Source organism: Filicampus tigris, chromosome 2 (assembly GCF_054856515.1).
Source record: "Filicampus tigris isolate MCC_2025a chromosome 2, RoL_Ftig_1.0, whole genome shotgun sequence".
Taxonomy (NCBI): Eukaryota; Metazoa; Chordata; class Actinopteri; order Syngnathiformes; family Syngnathidae; genus Filicampus; species Filicampus tigris.
Window position 1 is genome coordinate 23897131 of NC_141218.1, and position 12302 is coordinate 23909432.

At 42.7% G+C, this 12302-nt stretch overlaps 1 protein-coding gene across 8 annotated transcripts in view; it reads left to right on the forward strand.

Annotated features, from left to right (window-relative positions):
• The window catches only part of LOC147151836 (protocadherin gamma-C5-like), a 262710-nt gene that overhangs the window by 112499 nt on the left and 137909 nt on the right, over positions 1–12302 (forward strand). The window contains exon 1 of one of the 8 annotated variants that reach the window (XM_086018728.1): positions 1554–4143. The exons of 6 other annotated variants lie outside the window; for them this stretch is intronic. In XM_086018728.1, the coding sequence (XP_085874854.1) occupies positions 1720–4143 (2424 nt within the window). In that variant the 5' untranslated portion in view covers positions 1554–1719. Of the gene's footprint in view, positions 1–1553; positions 4144–9216; positions 11792–12302 lie in introns of those variants that run through there. One more of the 8 variants, XM_086018736.1, reaches the window with a different exon arrangement.

Genomic DNA, 12302 nt, shown 5'->3' on the forward strand with positions numbered 1-12302 from the left:
TTATTAAAACGGAGAGAGTCATAGAGGTAGTACCACAGGTTGTTGGAAAAAGTGGATGCATATCATCCTTATGTGTTTTAAGTGGATCAGGTTGAGGCAGGGGGCGGCACGGTGGTCGACTGGTTAGCATGTCCGCCTCACATTTCAGAGGTCGTGGGTTTGATCCCGAGTCCGGCCTCCCTGTGTGAAGTTTGCATGTTCTCCCCGTGCCTGCTTGGATTTTCTCCGGGTACTCCCGGTTTCCTCCCACATTCCAAAAACATGCTTGGTAGGTTAATTGGGCACTCTAAATTGCCCCTAGGTGTGATTGTAAGTGAGGATGTTTGTTTGTCTCTGTGTGCCCTGCGATTGGCTGGCAACCAATTCAGGGTGTCCCCCGCCTACTGCCCCAAGACAGCTGGGATAGGCTCCAGCACGCCCGCGACCCTTGTGAGGACAAGCGGTATAGATAATGGATGGATGGAGGTTGAGGCAGGGCTGGAGGATGGTAGATGCTGGCGGGACAGGGCAGCGAAAGCCTGCATTGGAAGGATAGTTAGTTCCCAGGTGCCAAACTAGAAGATAGGCATGGAGAAATATGTGCTGTTTGCAGCAGCGGAGGCAAAGATTGATGCTGTGCACACTGAAAAAAATGATGGTTGAATTTACTCAATTTTATTTTGTCAAGTGGTTGCACAAAATAAAATCGTCTGTTTCAAGATACGTCTTTAAAGTCTTAAAAATCTGTCTGTATTCAGATGATTTTATTTAGTGTGACCACTTGCCGAAATAAAATTGAGTAAATGATGCACAGCATTTTTTTCAGTTTAGGAGCCGGAGCCGTATGTTGCACTGTGGGTTTAATGTCAGTTACTGCTGCTGACTACGTTTTCATGCAGTCAATAACTCAAACCCCGAATGATGGCAATATTTGGGGCAAGACCCCTGGGTTACCTCTTTCTAACGCAAATATTTGGTCCGATTGGTTTGTGTTCTGCGCGTGCTCTTTCCACAAGGAATTGTGGTCTTTTGAGTACAGGAAGTAGTAGTATGAGAGGCATCAGCACTGACAAAAAGACCGTGGATCATGTACTCAATTTTATTTCGTCAAGTCGTTGCACGAAATAAAATAATCTAAATCCAGATACTTTTTTTTTTTTTTAAAGAAGACTATATAGTTTAAATATATATCATGGATACAGGTTATTTTATTTTGTGCATTAAAATTGAGAGAATTCAACTATCATTTTTTAATCAGCCAATGTGTGCAGTATTTTAAATTGAATTTTAATGCGTTGTGGTAAACTATAGTCGGGGACGGGTTTAATATTTCGTTTCATTAAAACGTTATCTGTGTAATTTTAAATCATTTGTTTGGATGCGTTTTTATTGTCTTCATTTCAACATTATTTGGATTTACGACCACGCATGTATATAGATTAAAAGAAAATCTGTTGCATTACTCAATTTGTACTCAAAGGGACGCTATAGGTCAATACAACAGTTGGTATGTATTATTCCGCTCTTTATCCTCTCAATAGCGAGGAGTATGAAGGGAAAAGGGGTGGTGTGCATCATTTGGGCTGGCTTGGAGAGAAACCGACTCGCTCTCACTCTCTTGTTGTCTTAGACGGCCAAATCCAGCATTTTTTTTTTCGCTGGCACTTTTTTTGTGTTTTAACAGAATACCTACCGTTTATTGGGATAATTTGGTGGCGTGTTTAATATTTGTATTTTACAATGGCAAACGGAAAACCTCCTTGCACACAGGGCAGAAAATGGTGCATTGTATGCTGGCAGCTGGCATTCCTCCTTTTTCTCAACCCAGCGGTGGACGGAAATATAAGGTATTCAATTCCGGAGGAGATGAAGAAAGGCTCTGTGATCGGAAACGTAGCTCAAGACCTCGGTTTGGATGTGAAGAGACTGTTGTCCGGGCGGGCCCGCATCGTGACGGGGGAGAGCGTCGAGTACACCAAGCTGGTGACAAACAAAGGGACTCTGGTGGTGAATGAGAGGATCGACCGCGAGCAGCTTTGCGGGGATGTGACGCCGTGCGGTTTCAGCTTTGAGGTGATTTTAGAAAACCCCACGGAGCTCCATCACGTAACTGTTGAAATTACAGACATAAACGACCACTCGCCGACGTTCAAAAGAAACGACATACGTTTTGAAATCAGTGAAATTGCAAATACTGGCGCTCGATTTTCTCTAACAAGTGCCGAGGACCCAGACGCAGGCATCAACAGCCTGCGGGAATATTTTTTGTCCGAGAATAGCTATTTTGTGCTAAAACAACATTCAAATACAGATGGCAAGCAATATGCGGAGATGGTACTTCAAAAGCCGTTGGACAGGGAGACGCTCCCCAGTTTGTCTCTAAAATTAATCGCAGTGGACGGCGGGAACCCGCAAAGGTCTGGTACAGTCAATATTCATATTACTGTTCTTGATGCGAATGACAACGCGCCTGTTTTTAACCAATCCGTGTACAAAGCTGCCGTAATGGAGAACGCTGCTCTCAGCAATTTTGTCGTCACAGTTAATGCTACCGACGCAGACTTCGGGTCTAATAGCCTTGTGACTTATCATTTTTCAGACATGGACAGCAGCCTGCGTGATGTGTTTGCCATTGATGAAAAAAGTGGTGTTATTTCAGTAAAGGGCTCTATTGATTTTGAGAAATATAAAAAATATGAGTTGAGAATAGACGCCAAGGACCAGGGAGGTTTGACAGACTCGTGTAAAGTGATCGTTGACGTCATTGATGTGAATGACAACGCCCCCACGATGAGCGTCATGTCCTTCACGAGTCCTGTGTCAGAGGACTCCCCTCCTGGGACAACTATTGGTATCATTAACGTTAAAGACATCGATTCGGCTGAAAACGGACAGGTGACATGTAGAATTGAGCAAAATCCCTCTTTCAAAATAAAGTCGAACTTGAGAAATTATTACACATTGTTAACAGATGCGCCTTTAGATCGCGAAAGTGTTTCCGAATATAATATAACTGTTGTTGCCACAGATGCAGGACTTCCTACTCTGTGGACGAAAAAAACTTTTCATCTAACAGTCTCTGACGTGAACGACAATGCTCCAGTGTTTTCGCATGCTGTTCACAGCGCAATTATAACAGAAAATAACCCTGCGGGCATTTCTATTATGACTCTCAATGCTAAAGATCCTGATCATAATCAAAACGCTCGTATTTGTTATATTTTAGAGGATGCGAGTATTGGTGGATCTCCAATGTCTGACTACATTTCTATAAATGCAGAAAGTGGAGTGATCCACGCAGTTCGCTCCGTTGATTATGAGCAATTAAAAGAGTTCCACTTCCGCGTCAGAGCCCAGGATGGAGGCTCCCCTCCCCTCAGCAGCAACGTGAGCGTTCGCATCCTGATCCAGGACCAGAACGACAATGCCCCTCAGGTCCTGTACCCGGTGCAGACGGGCGGTTCGCTGCTGGCCGAAATGGTGCCTCGCTCGGCAGATGTGGGCTACCTGGTGACTAAAGTGGTGGCGGTGGATGTGGACTCTGGCCAGAACGCCTGGCTCTCCTATAAAGTGCACAAAGCCACAGACAGGGCGCTGTTTGAAGTGGGCCTCCATAATGGAGAAATAAGAACTGTCCGCCAAGTGACTGATAAAGATGCTGTCAAACAAAGACTGACTGTTGTCGTGGAGGACAACGGGCAGCCCTCTCGTTCGGCTACAGTCATTGTTAACGTGGCGGTGGCCGACAGATTCCCTCAAGTGCTGTCAGAGTTCACTGAATTTAGCATGCACGACAACGAGTACAACGACAAGCAGACGTTTTACTTAGTCTTGGCGCTGGCTGTGGTCTCCTTCCTCTTCATCACCTGCTTGCTGCTGATCATATCAGTCAAAGTGTACAGGTGGAGACAGTCTCGCGTCCTGTATCACTCCAACCTGCCTGTCATCCCGTATTATCCACCACGCTACTCGGATACTTTGGGGACAGGGACTCTCCCGCACGTGTACAATTACGAGGTGTGCAGGACCACTGACTCCAGAAAAAGTGACATGAAGAATATGCAAGCCATGAATCAAAGTTTAGTGAGTGTGGATCGAGCTGATGCTGACATGCCGCATGTGAACCAGGAGATGTCAGGAAACTGCTCACAGATGTCTACTTTGGTGAGTGAGTGTTTCACCATCATTTTCTATATTTGCTGTATAAGTATTTTTTTTCATCATACATCTGTTAACCAGGAAAGGCTCGTTTTTCCTCCATTATTTCAGAAAGGGAATGGGTATCGTCTCAAATGGCCTCACATGTACACGTCTTTATGAAGTTGTGACCCACTTTTCAGATGTCAAACCAAAGAAAAAAAAATCCTAACAAAAATACATTTCAAACATATGCATTCTACATGTGCAAAAAGCGTTACTGCGCACATTATAGGATTAACTAAATTAGACATCACAATTAGACATGTTGCTTGACTCAAACAGGCCCTACTTCACTGCATGTCACACAACTGAGTTGCATGGAGTGCCTTTTTATCTTCAATATACAATTGTATTTGAGTAATTATCTGCACAACTTTATGTTCGAATGTGATATACCGTGTAAAATTTATATAACAGTGAACGTGCAAATCCTGTACAACAGCACTGACAACAATGCTTAACTTTCCAATAAGTTTCTTATTCTTTGGAGGTAGACCTCCGACGCCACTGTCCATGGTACTGAAACTTCCTCTGACTGAATTAGAAATACACGTCATGCAATCGAAGACAATATATATTACAGTAAAATATTTGTACACCACAAAGCAGTTGTATCAGTACCTGGGTACTTGTTTTGACCACTTTTAATTAATATTGTAGTAATATGCACAGTATATAATACAATTTCGTAATTGAAATTTTACTCCTAAATTAATTTTAACAAACTGAGTTTTCACACTGAAATTTTGTTTATGTTTCAAAAAATATTCTGGATGCAATAAGAATGACATCGGCCTATACATGTGTCATAGATATTTTATAGTTATTGTTAAAAATCAGACTTATTTGTAACATCATCTGAAGGTCTTGTTTTTTTTCCTGCTCTGTCACTCCAAATATGTACTCAACTGCAATATAATACTGTCATATTGGAAATACCATCTGAATATTATCTACGTTTTAATAGGGCGAATAAAATAGAGGTGCACTACTGTAAAAATGCTCTGAGCGCCGCTAGTGACACATCATTGAATTAGAGTGAAATGAGTCCGTGCAGTCGTCTTCCTCTTGGATCTCTTTTAGAGCTCCGTTGCCGAGAAAGACGGCGGTCTGCTCGCCATTTGAAGAGGCACGATTTATGTGGATTAACGTGGTTAGTTTGGAATTTTCAAATAAGAATCAAGTGTGTTTTACTTGAAGGAATCATCTTGTTGTTTTTGCATTTTTTAATTCACGATGGATTTTATGTGGATGCTCGCTATGAGAGGCCGATGGCGCATACTGTTTGTCATTCTTTGTCTCTGTGAGCTGCGCTCAGTGACTGGACAAGCTCGCTATTCCATACCGGAGGAGCAGGCCGAGGGCTCTTTTGTTGGAAATATTGCGAGAGATTTGGGCTTGGACGTGGGCAGACTCGTGACAGGTAAAGCTCGAATTATTACCAAAGGAGGCCGACAGTATGTTGATTTAAAGCGAGAAAAAGGCACACTTGTGATTAAAGAGCGCATCGACCGAGAGGAGCTTTGTGGAAAGACGACGCCCTGCAGCTTCAGCTTTGACATCATTTTAGAAAATCCAATCCAGCTTTATCGTGTAACAGTGGAGGTCGTGGACATTAATGACAACAGTCCGTCATTCCCACAGTCTGAAATTAGTTTGAAAATTACTGAAAATGCTGTAGTGGGGACACGTTTCTCACTCGAGAATGCGGATGACTCAGATGTTGCGATTAATGATATTCAGAAATATGTTCTGAAACCATCAGATAATTTTAAATTGGAAATACAAAGCCAACCAGATGGGGCAAAATTCATTGAAATGGTTTTACAGAAGCCTTTGGACCGAGAGAGGGAGGAGAGTCTGACACTCATGTTAATTGCTTCAGATGGTGGTGAGCCACATAGATCAGGGACGGTGAGAATTCAAATCACTGTGCTGGATGCAAACGACAACGCCCCAGTCTGCAATCAACCTGTTTATAAGGTTGATGTGCCAGAAAATTCACCTGTAGGAACATTGATCACGACTGTTAGTGCAAACGATGCTGATGCAGGTCTCAATGCTGTTGTCACCTTTTCCACTCGTTCTTCAAAAGACACAGAGCATCTGTTTGATGTAAATATTAAAACAGGAGAGATTAACGTTGCAGGTAAATTAGATTTTGAGAAATCAAGGAATTATCAGTTAAACATTCAAGCCAGCGATCATGGAGGATTTACGGATACATGTAAAGTTTTCATTAACATAATTGATGAGAATGACAATGTCCCCACCATAGAGCTGATGTCCTTTTCTCAGTCCATAACTGAGGATTCTCCCCCAGGTACAACTGTCGCTGTTTTTAATGTGAATGATGAAGATTCTGAGGGTAACGGCGTTGCCAAGTGCTCAATTAATACTGACGTACCTTTTAAAATTGAGTCTTCATTAACAGGTTATTACACCATAGTGACTGAAAATTTCTTAGACCGGGAAAGTATCCCTGAATATAATGTGACTATAACAGTGTCCGACCAAGGTTCTCCACCTCTGTCCAGTAGTAAAAGCATACATGTTAAAATATCTGACGTGAATGACAACCAGCCCAAGTTCCATCATTCAGAATACAGTAAGACTGTACCAGAGAACAACTCTCCTGGTTTTTCTGTGTTTACGGTCAGTGCTAATGATGCAGACTCGGGCCAGAACGCTAGAGTATCGTACTTCCTGGAGGAAAAAGAAGTTAATGGAGTAGCTGTGACTTCTTTTGTCTCTATCAATTCAGAGAACGGTGTCATACATGCAGATAACTCATTTGATTATGAACAAATCAAGTCCTTTGACTTTAATGTCACCGCCCGTGACTCTGGATCTCCTCCACTGAGTTCTGTGGCCACAGTTCGAATCCTGATCCAGGACCAGAACGACAACACCCCTCAGATCCTGTACCCGGTGCAGACGGGCGTCTCGCTGCTGGCCGAAATGGTGCCTCGCTCGGCAGATGTGGGCTACCTGGTGACTAAAGTGGTGGCGGTGGATGTGGACTCTGGCCAGAATGCCTGGCTCTCCTATAAAGTGCACAAAGCCACAGACAGGGCGCTGTTTGAAGTGGGCCTCCACAATGGAGAAATAAGAACTGTCCGCCAAGTGACTGATAAGGATGCTGTCAAACAAAGACTGACTGTTGTCGTGGAGGACAACGGGCAGCCCTCTCGTTCGGCTACAGTCATTGTTAACGTGGCGGTGGCCGACAGCTTCCCTCAAGTGCTGTCAGAGTTCACTGACTTTAGCATGCACGACAAGGAGTACAACGACAAGCTGACTTTTTACTTAGTCTTGGCACTGGCTGTGGTCTCCTTCCTCTTCATCACCTGTTTGCTGCTGATCATATCAGTCAAAGTGTACAGGTGGAGACAGTCCCGCGTCCTCTACCACTCCAACCTGCCTGTCATTCCGTATTATCCACCACGTTACTCGGACACTTTGGGGACAGGAACTCTCCCACACGTGTACAATTATGAGGTGTGCAGGACCACTGACTCCAGAAAAAGTGACATGAAGAATATGCAAGCCATGAATCAAAGTTTAATGAGTGTGGATGGACCTGATGTTGAATTGCCACAGGAGAACAAGGAGATATCAGGAAAATGTTCACGGATGTCAACTTTGGTGAGTCAAGTTTTTCCACTTTTTAAAATTGTTTTTGAAAGTGATAAGTCTCACCGTTTTCAGGCTTAGGGCATATGCCTCATCACTATACATGTATATGCTTCTGCAAGGATTCTTTGGGGGAAAAGTAATTTCCATCATTGTAAAATCATATGCATACGTTCTGGAGGGAATGAGTGTGGAGTAAAAGCTTACTTAATCCCTTGTGATTTTTTAAAGTATATCCCCTTCTGAAAAGTCCATCTCTTTATAGTGTTTTTGTTTTTACATTGAAATGTAGATAAATAGAAATTTGAGTATGTTTTAAAGTAATTCTTCTTGAGCCCCTCACTTGTTTCCTTGGTCATACACTATGTACTTGGTTGTTGTCATCGTTCTGGCTGAGGAGTTTCTTCTCCAAGATTTATCAAGCCAATTTTAGTCTTTTCATGAATATTTCTTGAATGACCTTCATATTTAATCACAATCACATGATCAGACGACATCTTGCGTGGACCACCAAAAATATTGTTGGTTATTTGTCATTACTTCAACTTGAAAAGAATTTACCTGTCACTTTAATTGATCATCCTAGATACCAATGGCTGATTCAGTGGTTCGATCACTTCTTCAGTTAGTAGGCTTGACATTTCTCCAGCCTTTGAAGTAGGATGAGTGTGTTCAATAATTCTGCCAGTTTCAAAATGTGTGCCAACTTGTCTCTTTGCTTTATTTTAAGCAGTAACATGTGTCAATGTACTTATAGGCAAGTGTATTTTCAGTATTCTTTTGGAGGTTTTTAAAGTGTCAAAAACATGCAAACTTCCAAAGTGTTCACACCATTCACTACCAGTCAGTGACATATACGCTATGTCAATATGTCGCTAAACATCAGGAAAAAAGAATGTGCAGGGTAACCAGCATGCAGTGTATATTACATCTATACTTATAATTAGCATTGGATGAGTACCGTACATGTATTTATCATTGTACTTTACTGATCACATAGCCTATTAATTGACCCAAAGTGAGCAGTGGCGCCTCGTGTGGCTGTGACTCTGTCCGTGGTTCTGAATGATAGCGTTCATTGAATTTGTTGAGCAGAGCTCACGCCGAAGAGTTCAAATCAGCATTTGTATCATTTGTATTATTTAATTACACTCATTGATTCTCTGTTTGGGCAAGTTACCACTTTAACTCATCGGGGAAAAGTTCATTTTAATTTGTGTTCTTATTTTGTATTTTTTAATGTGGTTATTAAATAAGATACAGGCCTACAATGTTTAAAGATGTAATTTCTTTTTATATATGTTGTACATTTTAATCTATACTGGACTAATTGCAAATATCCACCTCTAAGGGGCGCTGTTATACGTTAAATGGATGTTTCGTGGTGCGTATTGCAGTGCAGCTCGCTCCTCTGTCACTGCTATTAGGCACAAGAGCTTCGCGTGAACAACGTACAGCCGTTGACCTTAAATAACGCCGATTTATTAATTAAGCCTATTTGTTAGAATACATTTTCGATTGGTTTACTATATTGGAATATTTTTACTTTCATATGGAATCTAAAGATATTTATCTAAGCCGAGGAGGAATATGGCGACTGGCGGCCTGCCTCTTTGTCTTGTGGTGTTTTATTCTAAATGGAACGCAGGCGCAAATCCGCTACTCGATCCCAGAGGAGATGAAAAAGGGCTCGCTCGTAGGAAATGTGGCCCAAGATCTCGGTCTGGATCTGAAAAGACTCCGTTCTGGCCGGGCCCGCATCGTGACCGGGGATAACATCCAGTACGCCGAGCTAAGGGCGGACAAAGGGCTTCTAGTTGTCCATGAGAGGATGGATCGAGAGCAGCTGTGTGGAGACGTGACGCCGTGCAGCTTCACCTTTGATATTTTATTGGAAAACCCCATGGAATTGCATCCCGTGACCATCGAAGTGTTGGACGTGAATGACAATGCTCCCACCTTTGAAAATAGACATTTAGAATTCGAAATAATTGAATCCGCCGCGCTTGGCTCCCGTTTTGTTTTGGAGAGTGCACATGATGCTGATGAGGGGATGAACGGTTTGCAGAGCTACATACTAACACCGAGTGATCATTTTATTTTAAAACAACACGTCAGTCCTGGAGGAAGTAAATACGCAGAAATGGTGCTTCAGAAGGCTTTAGACAGAGAAGAACAGCAGCGATTGCTCATAACATTAGTGGCTGTGGACGGTGGGAATCCACAAAGATCAGGTACAGTAAATATAGAAATTATCATTTTAGATGCGAATGATAATGTTCCGGTCTTCAATCAAACTTTCTATAAAGCTAAAATGATTGAAAATGCACCAAAAGGCACTCATCTTCTGACTGTGAATGCTACTGACGCAGATAGCGGTTCGTATGGAAAAGTAACATACTCATTTTCAAAGTCAAAAGCAGGAATAGCAGATTTGTTTCATATAGACGAAGTGACGGGATGTATATCCATAGCAAAACAAATAGATTATGAAAAAGACAAAACAATTGAATTTATGGTTGAAGCTAAAGATCACGGTGGGCTGACTGAGTCTACAAAAGTCGAAATAGAAGTCATGGACTTAAATGATAATGTCCCAGTCATAAATGTTATGTCCTTCTCTAGTCCTGTATCAGAAGACTCCCACGTTGGTGCCACTATTGGTATCATTAATGTGAAAGACTTCGATTCTGGCGAAAATGGTAACGTGAGGTGTGCAATTGAAGGCCGCGTTCCATTTAGGATTAAATCCAATGTGCGAAATTATTTTGCACTGACGCTGGATGCTGATTTAGACCGCGAAAGTGTGTCAGAATATAACATCACAGTTGTTGCGTCAGATGCTGGGTCACCTCCCCTTTCCACCAAAAGAACTTTTAATTTGAAAGTGTCTGATGTGAATGACAATGCGCCCGTATTTCCGGTCAACATTTATAGTGCAAACATTGCAGAAAACAACTCACCAGGTGTTCCTGTGCTAAGCGTGAGTGCCAAAGACCCCGATGAAAACCAGAACGCTCGTGTCTCCTACATGTTGGAGCAGAGTGAAATCGAAGGAAGTCCAATTAGTGAATTTGTGTCCGTTAATGCAGGAAGTGGAGTTATTAGTGCAGTTCGCTCATACGACTACGAGCAAATCAAAGAGCTGATATTTACTGTCAAAGCACAGGATGGAGGCTCCCCTCCCCTCAGCAGCAACGTGAGCGTTCGCATCCTGATCCAGGACCAGAACGACAATGCCCCTCAGGTCTTGTACCCGGTGCAGACGGGCGGCTCGCTGCTGGCCGAAATGGTGCCTCGCTCGGCAGATGTGGGCTACCTGGTGACTAAAGTGGTGGCAGTAGATGTGGACTCTGGCCAGAACGCCTGGCTCTCCTATAAAGTGCACAAAGCCACAGACAGGGCGCTGTTTGAAGTGGGCCTCCACAATGGAGAAATAAGAACTGTTCGCCAAGTGACTGATAAAGATGCTGTCAAACAAAGACTGACTGTTGTCGTGGAGGACAACGGGCGGCCCTCTCGTTCGGCTACAGTCATTGTTAACGTGGCGGTGGCCGACAGCTTCCCTCAAGTGCTGTCAGAGTTCACTGACTTTAGCATGCATGACAAGGAGTACAACGACAAGCTGACTTTTTACTTAGTCTTGGCGCTGGCTGTGGTCTCCTTCCTCTTCATCACCTGCTTGCTGCTGATCATATCAGTCAAAGTGTACAGGTGGAAACAGTCTCGCGTCCTCTACCACTCCAACCTTCCTGTCATTCCGTATTATCCACCACGCTACTCGGATACTTTGGGGACAGGGACTCTCCCGCACGTGTACAATTACGAAGTGTGCAGGACCACTGACTCCAGAAAAAGTGACATGAAGAATATGCAAGCCATAAGCCAAAGTTTAGTGAATGTGGATGGAGCTGATGCTGACATGGCGCATGTGAACAAGGAGCTGTCAGGAAACTTTTCACAGATGTCAACGTTGGTGAGTCAAATGTTTCACGATTTCCACGTATTTGCTGAAGGTTATTAGTTATTTTTCAAACTGCTACAATGTCCATGAAAGGTTAATATTCTTTCCAATTGTATATAGTCTAATTTGAAGCAGGGACAAGTGTATTTCTGATCCATCATCATAGTAAATTATAAATTAATTAACCTCGGTTCCTATTGGAATGAAACATGGAATATGAAATTGAAAGGCATCGACGCAAAATCCTGGAGGTAACAGCTGAAAACTGAGTTTTGGGGAGATTAGTCATTGGTCTTGATACTAAGAGAGACGCATCGACTGACTGCTAGAACGATAGAGAGAGAAAAAGTGCATTTTTGAGACAATCATCATGGGCTTCAGAAGTAACATCAAATTAATTAATTGATTTGCATAGATCAATTTAGGCTGCACGATTTAATATTTCACTTGTAAGCCTGTACCACAAACTGAGGAAGAACCTGTCAATTGCAGTTGAAAATTGCATGAAATTCAAAAGCCACGT